General features: G+C 37.8%; 1 protein-coding gene across 3 annotated transcripts in view; it reads left to right on the forward strand.

The window, feature by feature from the left end:
* Positions 1-17,272, forward strand: part of LOC105548616 (chromosome unknown open reading frame, human C15orf41) — a 279,913-nt gene that overhangs the window by 50,577 nt on the left and 212,064 nt on the right. For 2 of the 3 annotated variants that reach the window (XM_011992701.1, XM_011992703.1), the window contains exons 2-3: positions 14,461-14,506; positions 15,397-15,461. In XM_011992701.1, the coding sequence (XP_011848091.1) occupies positions 14,461-14,506; positions 15,397-15,461 (111 nt within the window). Of the gene's footprint in view, positions 1-10,496; positions 10,552-14,460; positions 14,507-15,396; positions 15,462-17,272 lie in introns of all 3 variants that reach the window. The other variant, XM_011992702.1, reaches the window with a different exon arrangement.

Here is a 17,272-nt window from a genome sequence, read left to right on the forward strand (position 1 = left end):
TTCACACATAACAATATTAACCTTAAATGTAAATGGACTAAATGGTCCGATTAAAAGACACAGACTGGCAAATTGGATAAAGAGTCAAGACCCATCAGTTTGCTGTATTCAGGAGACCCATGTCACATGCAGAGACACACACAGGCTCAAAATAAAGGGATGGAGGAAGATCTACCAAGCAAATGGAGAACAAAAAAAAGCAGGGGTTGCAATTCTAGTCTCTGATAAAACAGACTTATGTTGTCTTAGTCCGTTTTTGCTGTGAGAAAGGAATACCGAAAGCTGGGTATGTTATAAATAAAAAAGTTTTACTTGGTTCACAGTTCTACAAGCTATACAAGAAGCAGGGTGCTGGCTTCTACTTCTGGTGAGGGTTTCAGGACGCTCTACTCATGGCAGAAGGCAAAGGGGAGCTGATATGTGGAGAGACCATTTGGTGAGAGAGGAGGAGGTGGAGGGGAGAGAGAGGAAAGAAGGGAGGTGCCAGGCTCTTTTTAACAACCAGCTCTTTAGAGAACGAACACAGCGAGAACTCAGTAATATGAGGACTCACCCAGCCACTTATGAGAGATCTGCCTCCATGACTCATACATCTCCCATTAGGCCCCACCTTTAACACTGGGAACCAACCTTCAGCATGAGATTTGGAGGAGGTCAAGCAAACCAAACTATAGCAGATGCCTACCAGAAATTTGCAAAAGAAAACTAGCATTTTGAAGGACTGAACAATGGTCCTATATCAGGCGAAATAACACATACCCTGGAAAAATAATCACTTTTAATGTTGTGAGGTCACACTTAAAATTTTGTATTTATAATGGAAAAAATGGAAGTCATAGAGGAAAAGAAGTTCATAATTTTGATCTTCTATTTTTTGAGAACAGCTTTATGGAGATATTTGTGTACCATAAATTTCACTCCTTAAAAATATACAATTCAGTGGTTTTTAGTATATTCACGAAGCTGTACAACCATCACCACTGCCTAATGTCAGAACATTTTCATCACCTCCAGAAGAAATCCTGTATTAATTATCAGTCACTCCCGATCCTTCCCCCTCCTTGTCCCTGACAACTACTAATCTGCTTTCTACTTCTGTTGATTTTCCTATTCTAGACATTTCATACAAATAGAATCATACAAGATGTGGCCTTTGTGACTGGATGTTTCCATTCATATATTTTACAGATTTATCTGAGTCATGCATATATCAGTACTTCATTTCTTCTTATTGCTGGATAATAGTCCATTGAATGGGTATATCACATTTTATTTATCCATTCATCAGCTGATGAACATTTGGGTTGTTTCTACTTTTTGGCTATTATGTATAATGTTGCTATGAACATTTTTGTATAGACTTTTGTTTAGAAACATGTTTTTAGTTCTCTTGGGTATATACCTATGAGAAGAATTACTGGGTCATATGACAACTGTGTTTTTTAATTTATCTATTTATGTATATTTATTATACATATTATTTGAGACAGGGTCTTGCTCTGTTGCCCAGGCTGGAGTGCAGTGGCACAGTTCTAGCTCACTGCAACCCTGAACTCCTGGAGTCAAGTGATCTCCCCACCTCAGCCTCCCAAGTAGCTGGGACTACAGGCACGCACCACCACGCCCAGCTAGCTTTTAAAGGAATTTTTTGTAGAGATGGAGTCTAACTATGTTGCCTAGACTGGTCTCGAACTCCTCAGCTCAAGTGATTCTCCTGCCTCGGCCTCCCAGAATGTTGTGATTACAGGTGTGAGCCACCATGCCTAACCATAACTCTGTATTTAATAAGTTGAGAAACAAACTGTTTTCCAAAGCGGCTACACCATTTTGCAATCCCACCAGAAATATATGAGGGTTCCAATTTCTCTACATCTTTGCATCCTCAAAACTGCAGTCTCTTGGACATTCCACTCCCTAGTCTCCCACCCCTCTGAAGCACAGAGAGGAGCTTTCTCTGAAGTTCTCTCATCTGACTAAGGGATGTTCCTCCAGAAGGAATGTGATTGTCAGGAATACCTTCCCTGAAATCTACACGAACCAGAGAAGATTACTCATGTCACAGAAGAGGAGACTGACAGGTCTCCATGCCCAGGATACCACACCCAGACAGACTTTACACCTGTTCTTCTGAGGGCTGCCACCTGAGAGACTTGATCTGCACAATAAGACGATCTTTGTTTATAGTACAGTTCCTCCCCTTGCCCTCCCATAGTCCAACCATCTGGCCTGTCTCTGCGTCTCACACTTTGTGGGATCTCCCATACATATACATGTTATAAGTGTGTACACCTTTTCTTCTGCTAATCGATTGTCAGTTTATTTTACAGACTGTAATTATTGAATTTCCAGAGGGGAAGGAGAGGGTTCTCTCCTCTCTGCAGCATGTAGGGCAAAAGAGAAGACTGAAGAGACCGCATTTAAAAAGATGACTGATAAACATTTCTTACAAATCTATTATTTATATAATGTGTCGAAGTCATTGTGATTATTTCAGAGAAAAATGGCCAGAAACCTGGTCTTGCAAGTGAAATTTAAGTGTCACACAGGCCTCTTATTCTTTACCTGATTTATGTTATGACTTGTTCTAAAAAGTTAATACCTAAATTTAATTAGAAATGAAAGAAGTGTAGGTACTTAAGACTCTCATTAAATCAGAACATTTAGAAAAGGGTGGGACTTAGAGCAGAAAAGAATCTTAAAGATCAATTTATCCAAATCCTCAATTTTGTCCTCCTTTTCTTTTTGCCTCCCTAATTAATTTTTTTTATGAAATATAGCACAAATATAAAAGAACAGAGAATGATAAATGAACCCTTTGAATATACATCTGTTTATATTTGCTTCAGGTGCTTTTTACTTTTACAGAAATGCTATTCCAATACTGTTCTACATTCCCTTTCCACTTCTGATTTTTAGTTTTTTAATAAAATATTGTAGGTATGGTTGAAAGTACTTCTCCCTGATTTCTTTCCTCTTCTCTGTTACCTGAGGTAACTATTATCTTGAGTTTAGTGCTTATCAGTCTCATATATTTCTTTTACCACATCCATATATATATTCACAAAAAAAGGGCATTATATTTTGCTGTTTGATACTTTATATAAATGGTGTTAAATGTGAATGTAATTCTATAATGTACTTTTTTGGGTAAACACTACATTTTTTGACATTTATCTATGCTGATACCTGGTAGTGTAAGTTCCCTGCTTGTTATTGCTTTCCAGAATTTGTTAGCTATTCTTATGTATTCTTCTTGAATTTTAACATAAATTTATTATGTTCTACCTGAAGACTCTGTTGTGAATTTGGTAGCATTTTTATTAAAATTATAGATTAATATGTGGAGAACTGACAATTTTATTTATACTATCATTCCACCCATGATACTTTTTTTTTTTTTTTTTTTTGAGACGGAGTCTTACTTTGTCACCCAGACTGAATTGCAGTGGTGGGATCTTAGCTAACTGCAACCTCTGTCTCCCGGGTTCGAGCAATTCTGCCGCCTCAGTCTCCTGAGTAGCTGGGACTACAGGTATGCGCCATCATGCCCAGCTTATTTTTTCTATTTTTTGCAGAGACCACTGTGTTACCCAGGCTGGTCTCGAACTCCAGGCCTCAAGTGATCTGCTCGCCTCAGCCTCCCAAAGGGCTGGGATTACAGGTGTGAGCCACCACGCCCAGTCCACCCATGATACTTTCTTTATAAAAATGTCACAATTCTGTGTTTAGTCAGAAACTCTTTTATCCTCTTCAGTAATGTTTTATAACTTTCTTCAAAAGTTTTGGCTGGCTGTGGTGGCTCACGCCTATAATCCCAGCACTTTGGGAGGCCGAGGCAGGCGGATTACAAGGTCAGGAGATTGAGACCATCCTGGCCAACATGGTGAAACCCCATCTCCACTAAAAATACAAAAAATTAGTCCAGTGTGGTGGTGCATGCCTGAAATCCTAGCTACTCGGGAGGCTGAGGCAGGAGAATCGCTTAAACCAGGGAGTCCAAGGTTGCAGTGAGTCTTGATTGCACCACTGCACCCCATCCTGGAGACACAGCAAGACTCCGTCTCAAAAAAAAAAAAAAAGTTTTATATATATTTTAAAAACACATTTCTAAATACTTTATGGCTTTTGATTGTGAACGATAGCTATTTTTCTATTCCATTCTCTCATTGGATAGTACTGATTTATAAGAATTCTTATTTTTTATATTAATCTTGTCTCCAGTTACCTTTTTGAGATACTAGTTTTATACCTTGTTTGTAGATATTCTTGCTGGTTTTATGTAGAAAGCCATCTCATCTGCAAATAAGGAGAGTTTGTTTGTTTTATTCCTTCTTGATGCTCTTATTTCTTTTCCTATTTTCTTTTGTTTGGTAGGATACATAATTTGCTAAGACCTCCTACAGTAAAACCAGTTCCTTTCCCCTTTTTCCCTAAAGTCCAGTTAATGATACAAAGTTCTCACAAATTTTGATACATACCATCATTGCTCAATTTTATGCATTTTTGTTTTCTCCATCATGACTTCCTCTTTTATCTGTGAGTAACATAGGAATGTGTTTTTTAATTTATGACATTTTTTTGGAGCACTATGTTTTTAATTTTGAATTCTAATTTAATTACTATTTGATTAGATGCAGTCTAGTCAAGCCTTGAGCAGAACTTTTGACAGCTCTATAGGGCTAGAGGACAAAGTTTAGAGATGAGGGCCTGCCAAAAGTGAGAGCTCTTATAAATATCCCAAGCTTTGGGGGTGGAGAGCCTCTAACAGACTATACCCTAGGAGTAACTATGAACTGAAATGGAAAGATCTCCCCGTGACAGTTTCACATTTGTCTGATTGGCACCAAAAATTAATACCTGAAATTGACTAAGGTGATCCTAGATTCCTGGTACTCCCAGTATCAAGTCAGAATTCTCTCTGGAGAAAACGTCATTTCAGCCTTTAAATTTTTTATGAGATAGTTTTTCAAATGCAATTGACCTTTGAACAACATGGGTTTGAACTGCGTGGGTCCACTTATATGTGGATTTTTTTTCAACTAAACTTAGATTGAAAATACGGTATTTACAAGATGTGAAACCGCATATATAGAGGACCAACTTTTTGTATAAGTGAGTCCTGCAGGGCTGACTTTGGGACTTGAGTATACACAGATTTGGAGTATCCTTGGGGGTCCTAGAATCAATTCCCTGTGTGTACCAAAGAATGACTCTAGTACGACACATAATGAGAGATACTCAGTCACATAAGGACACATGACAACATGAATGAGAGCCAGTGAAGGCTACAGTACTAGACTCAAAGGAGATCCAGTTATTGGAACTACCAAACAGAATTACTAGAATTAAACTTTGGGGAGTTATAAAAGAAATTGAAACATTCTGCAGGGAACTTATATGAAGAAGAATCAAATAGAAAATTTAGAACTGAAAAATACAGTAACCAATATTGGATGGATTTAACTCAGTGGATCAATTTAACAGTAAGTTAGACATTACTGAAGAGAGAATTAGTGCACTGGAAGGTGGGTCACAGGAAAATACCAGAATGTAGCATACAATAACAAAAGGGTGGAACGTATGAAGAGAAGGCTGACAGATTCATTGGGAGTCTCGGGGGAGGAGCTTGAATGCAAAAGCAATGTTGATGAAATTATGATCGATCATATTCCCAAAATGATGAAAGGTATGCAGCCACATATTGAAGTCCAGCAAATTATAAGCAGGATTTTATAGTTGAAATTCTTAAAAAGAAAATATTAAAGCCAGGTAGAAGAATAAGACAGATTGTGATTACAAAGAGCCACAATTTGACTGTTACCTGACATCACCAACAAATCTGCACTGGTGGAGTTATTAAAAGAATGTAATGGGCCGGGCGTGGTGTCTCACACCTGTAATCCCAGCACTTTGAGAGGCCGAGGCATGCAGATCACGAGGTCAGGAGATTGAGACCATCCTGGTTAACATGGTGAAACCCCATCTCTACTAAAAATACAAAAAGTTAGCCGGGCGTGGTGGCGGGTGCCTGTAGTCCCAGCTACTCGGGAGGCTGAGACAGGAGAATGGCGTGAATCCGGGAGGTGGAGCTTGCAGTGAGCTGAGACTGCGCCACTGTGCTCCAGCCTGGGTGACAGAACAAGACTCTGTCTCAGACAAAAACAAAAAGAAAAAACAAAAACAAACAAAACAACAACAACAAAAGAACGTAATGGAGATGAAAGAGTGGAAAGGAAGGAATGAAGAACAATGAGATGGTACATATGTGGGTAAATCTGAGTAAGCAGAGATATATGAAATAGTAGCAGTGTCTTTTGAGATAAGAAATATACAGACTTAAAACAATTTCAGTAATATCCTACATTCCAGGAAGGAGACCTTTCATTAGTGTTGTAATGTTTTTATATTTTCCAGGAAGCAATAAGTCACCCATCAATAATAGATTTTGATAAATTGAGGGGGCAACATGGTTTTCTAGATTGATTATTAAAAGAATAGTAAAAGACCATGTAACTTTTAAGTTGCAAGAGGAAAAGTAGCAAATAAACGTTGAATCAATTGAAAAGTACACAAGAATGGAGAGCAACGGTACATATAGTGGATAAGATGATAGCATTTAGTGAGATGATAGATTTAAACTTGAATATATCAGTACTTTCATCGAATGTACCTGGTTTAGCTACAGTCATCAAAATGGTGTGGTATCTATGTAAAGATAAACATACAAATCAGTGGAACAGATTAGAAAGTCCCAAAATAAGATTCTCAGATATTTGGCTTCCTTAGAGGCACCAACGTGTATGATCAATTTTATATTTGTATGGAAATAATAAAAACAAACTGTCTTCCCCGCCTTAACACACACAATTAATTGAAGGTAGATTATAGACCTAAATGTAAAAGCCAAAACTATTAATCTTCTAGAAAAATGTATGAAAATATCTGCATGAATGTGGGTAGGCAAAAATTTCTTAGACAAGACACAAAAAGTAGTAAAACAAAAGAATAAATTGGACTTCATCAACATAAAAAACTTGTGTACTTTAAAAGGCACCACAAAGAAAACGAAAAGACAAGCCGTGGATTGAGAAAAAGTGTGATGAGGATGTGCAGCAATGGGAACTCTTCTGTAGTGTTGGTGGGAGTTTAAAGTTGTTACAAACACGTGAAAAATTGTTTGACAGTGTCTGCTAAAGTGGAGGGGTGCATATCAGATGGCCCAGAATTCTACTCCTACATTTATACGCATCAGAAATGCATGTGCATATACACCAAGAGTCTCACCCAGGAGTGAGTCCACAGTAGTAATATTCAACAATAGAATAGACAAATTTGGCTGATACTCATTTGATAGAATATACTATAAGTGATGAAAATGAATTAACTACACTTACATTAACATGGCTAGCTCTCACAGACATGTTGGTGAGCGAAAGAAGCTCAATGCAGAGTGCATGGTGTGTAATACACTTAATACGAAGTTTACAGACAGGCAGAACTAACCTGTAGAACCTAAGGGTACATTCTTGGGTGGTAAAACTATCGAGAAAAACAAGGAAAGATCAGAAGTGGCTCATTTGTGAGAGGGAAGGAGGGTAGTGATTGGTTGCGTTATCTTTTGGGGTGCTGGCAGTGACTGTTAATCTAAGTGGTTATTTTTTATTTATTTATTTATTTTTTTGAGACAGTCTCGCTCTGTCGCCCAGGCTGGAGTGCAGTGGCGTGATCTCGGCTCATTGCAAGCTCCACCTCCCAGGTTCACGCCATTCTCCTGCCTCAGCCTCCTGAGTAGCTGGGACTATAGGCGCCTGCCACCGCGCCTGGCTAATTTTTTGTATTTTTAGTAGAGACGGGGTTTCACCGTGGTCTCGATCTTCTGACCTTGTGATCTGCCCGCCTCAGCCTCCCAAAGGTTATATTTTTTAAAAAAAATATTAATTCTTTGGGCTGTGCATTTGTTCCATGTGTGTTTTTGTGTTTTATTTCCAATAAAAATAATTTTTAAGGAATATATAATGACATGGGTAAAAGTATCTTATATAATGAAAGCATGTTACAAAAAAGTATGTTTAACACAATTTTTAAACGTGTATGTGTGTGTATATAGATGATACACACAAACAGATTCATACACATCAGACATAGAGCAAAAACACAGGAAAATTATAGTCCAGAATGAATTCTAAGAGTAGACATATGAATTTTATACAGAAGATGCACCATTTGATAACTAGGAAACTCTTCATTGAATGTTGTTTTATAAAATTAACACTTACAGGGGGCCCCTGTATCCTCTATAGAGAAGATGATTGTATTATTTATATTTGCCTGCCTGGTTCAGGGAAAGATTTAAAGCTGCTTTATATTTAATATGAAGTGAATAACATTTGAGCAAAAGATATATACAATCAGATGGAGACACTTCAGGCAATAGTGGTGGTTAAAATATACCTTCGCTGCAGGGAGAATAATGGAAATTACCACACAGTCTTTTAATCCTTGACTGTTTCCTGCAGTCAGTAGTTCCTTTAACTTTAAAAACATAAAAGAACAACATTTTTTTATGAAGTTAAAGAAAAACTGCAATTTGATTTCTTAAAAAGGAAATAATGTCTAAAGCCATGGAATTTGGTCAAAACACTTGACCTCCTGTGACTTCAATTTTCTAGCAAAAAAGCAACATGCCCCACATTTCAGGGTTGTTTGGAGTATAATGTAACATCACATAAATGCTTAAGCAGGGATATTAGCATACATGATTTGCAGAACCCATTTCTGGGAACTATTAAGAAGGCAGATTGGCATTGGGATTAAGACTTTCAACTCTGGAATCGGATGTAAATTTTGATTCCCAGGTCTACTGCTCTTCTAGCTGTTTAACTGTGTATTTTACTTAACTTCTCTTCCTTCATTTCCCTATCTTTAAAATAAGGAGGATAGTAGTACCTACCTCAGAAGATTGTTGTGGGGATAAAATTAAGTGCAAAGGTAGTTATAAAGCCATTTGGATATATCTTCAGTTTGCCAGCAAAAGTAGTTGAAAGCCTGGAGCAGTAACCACTTTTTTCATATATATACAGCTCATCCTCTGTATCCATGGGTTCCACATTGGCATATTCAGCCAACAATGGATTGAAAATATTTGGGGGAAAAAATCCAATAAAAATAACACTACAACAACAAAAAATAATACAGATAAAAAACCAAGCCCAGCATGGTGGCTCACGCCTGTAATCCCAGCACTTCCAGAGGCCAAAGTGGGCGGATCACCTGAGGTCAGGAATTGGAGACCAGCCTGCCCAACATGGTGAAACCCCACCCATCTCTACTAAAAATACAAAAATTAGCCGGGCGTGGTGGCAGCTACTCCGGAGGCTGAGACAGGAGAACTGCTTGAATTAGGAGGTGGAGGTTGCAGTGAGCCAAGACTGCGCCACTGTACTCCAGCCTGGGTGACAAAGCAAGACTCTGTCTAAAAAAAAAAAACCACCCCCCTCAAAAAAACACAATACAGTATTCACAGCTGTTTACACAGCATTTACACTGTATTAGGTATTATCAGTAATCAAGAGATGATTTAAATTATACAGGAGAATGTGCATGGGTTATATGCAAATACTGTGCCGTTTTATGTAAGTGACTTGAACATCCACAGATTTTAATAGCCATGAGGGTCCAGAAACCAATCCCCCCCAACAGATACTGATGTTCAACCATATATTTGACCTATAGTTTTTGAGAACTTTTAAAAATAGTTGATTACTAACTAAGCTTAATGTTGGCCATCTACCTAATCATTTATGGGGATATTTGCTGTAGTTAGGCACAAAATGTTTGCATCCTTGATATGAAGTTGGAAATTAGGAAGAGAAGACATAGGGTGGGAGACAGGATGGATACATTTTTCTTTATGTCTGGAACTTAGTTTACAGATTTTTCCCTTTTCCCCCCTCAGTAATTTCCCAGATTATCAGTAATCTCCCTCCAGATTTCCATTTTGTATTGTGTTCCTAAAAAATAAACAAAGTTTGTGGTAGTATTATATCAAAGTTTGTGGTAGTATTGTTGAATTCTATTTTAATTTTAAAGGGAGAAATGGCTCTACATTTCAAATTTATGTGTGGTATGTGTGTGGGCAGGGGGTTTGGGGGTGGTCAAGAGATTGTAGCTGCATTGCTTTTATAGAAAATATGCCTTGACTAGCACTCTTAAATCATTAACTACAGACAGCCGGTGTTCCATTGTATTCTTCACAGATTTAGAGAGGTTGTGCCTAGCAATTGTGAGATGTCCAAGTATATCCAACTATAATGCTTTGTAGGAGTATCCTGCTTTATCTCTCTTTAATTGGTTTGCTGCTTCTCAAGCTCCAGAAATAATATTTATTTTTCTCAGAGAGTGTTGAACCCAGTAGAGTGTACACATTTACGCTTCCTAGATTCTATAGAAAAAGAGCTTTAAGGTAAAAGTATTTACTTCCTTATGGTCTTTTTCAGAGGTTGCATACTCAAGAAGAGGAGGAACATAAAATGCGTGATGCCTTCTCTTAAGGTTCTGCATGCTTTTAGGCCTCCATCTGAAAACATAAGGACCTCACCTTTGTATGAATGTTGCACTGCAACTAAGTCTGCTCAGCTCTCCTCTTAATCTAAGCTACACTCTCCCAATTCTCTGAGGCTCTTTCATGTTACCGAGTATCTTAGCTGGGTGGACTTGGGAGCACATTGAGTTAAATATCACATGAGGAACTAGTGTGTTGCCTGTTTTTATATCAGGGATTTGAAGAATGTTGAATGCAATATAACATGAGAACAAATAGTACCCCATTAATGTTTCAACTCTATATGGGAAAATCACACACCAGTTTACGATCTCTAGGCACGTCAATTTAGTGAGTCAGTGACAGACAGAGGAACAATTTTAGGGAAGCCAATTATCGCCATCAGCTAAGGGGAGAACTAGAAATTACGGAAATGGACAACCCCTCTCAAGTGTTCCATCTTGTACCTGTGGCACCATTTTGGAGCACCTTGTCTCAGAGCTCTTTATCACGCCTCCACCTTACTGGAGAACACAGAAGCCTGGGAAGAGTTTTATTTCTTTGGTTTGGAGATTTAAAAAAAATAGCCATGTATAATTACACAGAATAAGAAGGGAGGCTGGTCAGTTCAATTCCATGGTCTCTTCAGCAGTTCCACAGTGTCCTCAAGGACCCAAGCTCTTTCCATCTTCTGTCTGCCATCCTCACAGTGCTAGTTTTTCCTTCAGACCTGTTTCCACATTGCTGCAGCGTGGCTGTTGCTGTTCCAGACTTGGACAGGGTTTTACCTAGCCATTCCTTGGGTCCACTCCCATGCTCTCCTTTACCCAGACAGCTGCAGGGTGCGGAGCTAAATCTGGGAGATAGCATGGGAAAAATACAAGCAAAACTGTCTAGATGGGGTTTTAATACTACATCCTGGGTATTTGATACAAATTAAATGACTGCATTTTTGATTCTGTAAATTTAAAACCCCATATATGCTAAGCAATATAAAGTGTAAGGATTCAGGGTATGATTTACTTCATTCTGTATTAAAAAAATGTGAGTACTTGACAGCATTCTAATTTTTTGCCTTTTTTGCTTTGTGTGTACTTTTGTGTGTGTACTTGAAAGTTTCTTCTAAATCAACTCCTGTCCACCTTATTTAGTATTTTGATTCTGATGGCATATTTCCCCATACATGTTACCTTGGGACATTGTAGATGCACAGTGGTACTGTTGAATGATGTACTCCGATGTTCAAGGTAGACCTTTCAGTTGCACAGAATCTTTTTCTCCTCTCCTCTTTAGCTGGAAACCACATTTCTTGTGAACCTAGTGAAAATTGAATTTATTCTATAACTTCTGTTCCCCTTGGCCAAACAGATCAAACACAGTGGGAGGGTACACTGTGGGCAGGGTGGAGGTGGTGAGAGATAGCCTTGAGATCATGAGACTCTGTTCTCCCCACATGCCCAGTCTTTCCCTCCATTGTCCCTTCTCAGCATTAACACATTGGAAGAAAGTACAAGTAATACACACTGAAGTCAATGTCTTGGTTGTATTAAAACTACTTTCCTACTCCTTGTGGTGTGACATGTGGTCAGAACACTCTTCTGCAAGGTTAGCACATACAGAAACACATAGTTGGCTGGCAGACTACCTAACAAAGTTCACTTTGTTCTCTACAGCTTTGAATTACTTAAAACCAAAACATTTTGGACCCGTGTCTCTCTTTCTGTCGTTACTATGTATACGTAAGTCGTTTTCTCTTTTTATTAATAGTTCTAACCAGTTTTTACCCCCAGTGTAAGCTGGCAAAAATCTCTCTAACCCTCTCGGCCATAGAAAAACTGAGTTGCTTCGCAGGCTCTGTCCATGGTTTTAGCTGAATTGAATTCTAAGCAGTTTGAAGACATTTTTCTAGCTGAAGACATTGTCCTATCCTTGACTTATACAGTACTCTCAACTCTTGACCAGCTTCTCGTTTTAAAGGATTTATTCTTTTTTTTTTTTTTCTTTTTGAGACGGAGTCTCGCTCTGTCGCCCAGGCTGGAGTGCAGTGGCCGGATCTCGGCTCACTGCAAGCTCCGCCTCCCGGGTTCACGCCATTCTCCTGCCTCAGCCTCCCGAGTAGCTGGGACTACAGGCGCCCGCCACCTCGCCCGGCTAGTTTTTTGTATTTTTAGTAGAGACGGGGTTTCACCGTGTTAGCCAGGATGGTCTCGATCTCCTGACCTCGTGATCTGCCCATCTCGGCCTCCCAAAGTGCTGGAATTACAGGCTTGAGCCACCGCACCCGGCCTAAAGTATTTATTCTTGAACTTACTTTTCCAGCTGCCTCTTCCCGTTCTGGGCATCTACACTTTATGTTTTATTTACCGTTTAGTTTTCTTTTCATTAGTCATTTGTCCCTGACTTTCTCATTCCAAATACATTTATTTCTATCATCTTTTTTGAAGCATAAAGAATGACATTTTGTGTACCATTAAATGGTTAATAACATAAATGCATTTTGCTGTACAATGAGGAGGGGGTCTATTTATGGCACGTAAATATCTGACATTAATTTATTAAGTGGTTTACAAAGATTTGGGCCACAATTTTCCTCCCCCCGCCCCCCCACCCCAGAAGATTATTGTCAGCAACCCTACTAGGGTATGTGATTTGGGTGTTAAGCTCGGTCAAACCAGGCAAAATAGGAAGATTTTATATAAAATTGCCTCTTTCAAAGGTGCTTTTCAGTTTTAAAGGGAAATTGAAAAAACCAGAGTGTAATGAATTGATGATTGTACTTAATCATTTCTCTGTACTCTTGAGTTATTGAAATATTCTTTTAATAATATATCAGTTTCCTTGGTGAACATTTAGGGTATTTTTTTTTTTAACCTCCTCTTGTAATTTGGTAAGGGTGGAAAGTGTCAGAAGCCAAATCTGTAATGTTATCCAGAAGATGACGACATCTAGACAATGAGTAAACAAATCTGGTGTCACTTTATTTCACATTCCCTAAATTACCTGTGATGAGCTAAAGAGGTTTTTTCATTTAGAAATAGAAAAAATTTATTCACAGTCCTTTGGCATACTATAAAAGTCGAATTATCTAAAATGTAATCTATTCAGATAGCATTTTTAGTAGGAAAATAGAAATACTTGTTCTCAAGATACGATAAGTTAGATGTGTCTATAAAGGACAGTCGAAAAGAGTAGCAGTGGGATAGTGATTGCTTTTGAGAGAAAGAAAAATTCCATTCCATTTCTAAATGCTAACAATTGCAAAAGGAAGATTCCCACTTGGGAAGAACGTTTTTCAGGTTGCTTCGTTGCCAGGTGTTTGACACTGTGTGTTGTCTTAGATGAATAAGGCTTAGGGCAGTTTTTAGGAACAATTCACTCCAAGGACCTCTGCCTCTTGCTGTGAAAGCTTCTATTTTCATAGCGCACCACTGTCAGTGGAAATGTTCCAGTGGTCACTGTGCTACTTCTAGTAGAGACCAAAGTTTTCCCCCTGAAACTGGGATAGCTGTAGAGGAGGATACCTGTCTGCTAACAAAATTAATTTCAGAACGTTGTCAATGAATGAAGTGCATGTTCTCTACTGTTTATGAGATTGAGCTGTGTCACTTATTCTTGTGGTCCCTTTTAACACCATTGCATTCTACAAATATGATTTACAATCATCCTAAAGTTTAAAACATCCAAATAATGTGATAGTTGCTTTGAGACCATCCATATTTTCCCCTTTCCTTTTTTCTCTCTCCTTGACCTCGCAGCAGGAAGCCTTTGTTTGAGGTGTTCATCTGGAACAACTTTTCCACACTTGTTTTCATGTTCTGTTAGATTACAGGGCAGCAGGCCTACCTTTGAAGCTCCTTTCTCTTTTGTTTCTTTGCCGTGCACTCCAGTAATTAACTTTGTCCTTCTTTTATTTGTTCCAGTCAATCGCAGGCCACTCTGCTGAGCATCTTCTCCCAGGAGTACCAGGTTAGAAGTTTTCTCCTTTGTGAGGGTTGACAGGTGCCTAATTGAATGATGAATGTCCCTTTATTTCTTTGTAATTGAACTGCCAGCTCTCTGATTGGGTTGGAGGATGTTCTCCTTTCCACATCAAGTACCGCCTGCGTCTCGGTGGAGGCCTGCCAAGCCTACCCATCCATCTGTCTAATAACATCTAGCCTTTGCTTATTTGGTGGACCTGTAATAAATTATGCTAAACCATTATTATTCTGACAATAATAATTTCCCTGTGTTGCGTGGTTCCATGTGCTAAATGTTTGCTGACTTGCACTGTCAGTGCCGCTTTCCATTGCTGACAGAGATGATGATAAATGACCATTGCTGGAGTGGCAGAAGGCAAGAGAGGCAGAAAATGGAGTCATTTATCATGAGATGACAGGTGTCAGTCAAGTGGCAAGTCTCTATGGAATTACTTTTTGTAGTTTTCAAATAAGTTGTTTTTAAGCAATGTTCTTCCTGGTTTAAAATGGCAATTGGATTGTAAAACTAGAGTGCAGAGGACTTAGATGGAATTGAATCGAGGGAAAATTAATACAAAGGTTGAAAGAGGGAACAAGTTTTTCTTTGCCCTCTGTAGCCCTAAGCAAACTTATTTAGATTCAATTACTATGACCCTGTTGGCTTTTACATATATACTGTACCTCGTGGTACAGTCTGAAGACATCCCAGCCAAGCAATGGAGATTAAAATGCATAGGTTCGTAGAGTAGAAGGAAAAGAAGTCCTGCCATCACCAAAATTCCCCAGGTATTATTCAGCGTTCCCTATGTGCTAGTCATTGGGCTCAAGAAATTACGTCATTCTTGTTTTGAACCTCATCTGTGACATAACAAAGATTTTTATTTTTTATTTTTTCAGAAACACATTAAAAGAACACATGCCAAGCATCATACTTCGGAAGCAATTGAAAGTTATTACCAGAGGTATGACCTTCCTGCCCCACTAGAGGGTATCATAGTACCTATTAATTGTAATAATAATAATGAATAAGTTAGGTCATTAATATTCTATATCATATCCCAAGACATTCTGTTTTAAGTCTTTTATTCAAAACTTTCAGTATGTTTTTGAATGAGTTTTCAAATGCTTTGTTTTGTAGATCTAAAGAGTATGGTAAGACTGTCTTGGCTTATATGTGTGTGTGTGTGCGCGCGTACGCACATACTATGTGAGATGTAGTTACGATATTATGAAATCTCAGTTGGCTACTTGAAACTTATTATAAGTGCGTATCTTGTCTAAATGCATATGCTCGTGTATACATATATCTACATGTATTTGAAAGTTCTCAAACCAATTTTCATTTCTTAGATTAGCAAGTTGAAAAAAGAAGATTGAATTTGGATGTCGTTGTATTTTGCATCATAGGTATTAGGATATCCATTTTAGAAATGGAAAAAGATATATCAAGTAAAGGCACATGGAGATGTATTATAGTGTATAACTGTCACATTTTAAAGGGGATTTTGTATTTTTAAAAGACAACCGTGGGTATTGACAGCATGGTATCTAGGAGATACTTTAATTTCAGCCTAATTTATTATAAATAGATTTCAACTTCTTGTTCTGAAACAAACAATCTTTAAAATAGCTCTGATTTTTTTATTCTAAAATTTGTATTGTCATTGTAATATGACTGAATAATTTATAACACTAAATGGTAATGGTTTGCATTAGAAATTGTTAGTTGGTTTCTTAAATCTTCCAAGGGCACATTGGAAATGAAAACTGTTTGAAATCTGCTCTTAAATTATTATACTTAAGATTGACAGGTGAACCTTTCTGTGGTGAGAATGACACCACTGATTTTAGATGAATGATTTTTATGCATAAAAATTTTATGAATGAAATAAATACGTGGATAAAATATTGGTGTCATGTTTCGGTAGTCATTTTATTTAGAATCAAGAAAGGGATGTTGAACAGGAAAGTCACAGAAGTTGGATTTTTTAAAAAAAATTATTCACTGCAATATGTGGTAAAAGATATGCTTTGTTTTGAGTAGTAATACCTGTCAAAGAAAGATAACATGCACTCATTACACAACACACACACACACGCACACACACACACTTTTGTGTCTAGGAGAGATCCTTTCTAAACAAGACTTTGTACAGTTTGATGATTGACTCAAAAGTAATAACCTTCTTGGTGAAATTGACATTCAAATTAAAGTCATAACCTAAATTATACATGTGAAATTAAAAATGGCCCATGAAGTGCTGTGAAGCCTGCAACTGTGTTGGCATCCAGACTCTTCAAGGAAGCACTGAAGGTTATTTACATGCCAAAAAATACATTCTTGTTTGTAAACATTATAGTCCTAGGCTGTCATATAAAAGTATGATTTTATGTCCGGATTTTAAAGCCTTGTAATGTCTACAAAGGAAAATAGAGCATTTGAAAGGAAAGTGTGCCTTCCTGGAAATTCGGAGATCCGCTAACAGGTAATGGGACTGCCCTCTGACACTCATTTGCCTCATTGTAAGAACGTTGTTTTAGTTATTAATACATGATTTCTAGGATCACTAGGTGCTGCTATTTAAAATCTAAGTTTCATTAAAAAGTACATCTGATCATTGAAGTATGAACATACTTTTGTTGGATTATCTGCGTAGTATAGGCCAGAAACAAATACATATCTCATATATATATTTTTCGTCCAGTCTATGGCTCACATTTTTATTTCTTTAATATATATTTCAAAGAGCAGGCATTTTTAATTTGAAAGAAG

The sequence above is a fragment of the Mandrillus leucophaeus genome, unplaced genomic scaffold, assembly GCF_000951045.1.
Source record: "Mandrillus leucophaeus isolate KB7577 unplaced genomic scaffold, Mleu.le_1.0 Scaffold417, whole genome shotgun sequence".
Lineage (NCBI taxonomy): Eukaryota > Metazoa > Chordata > Mammalia > Primates > Cercopithecidae > Mandrillus > Mandrillus leucophaeus.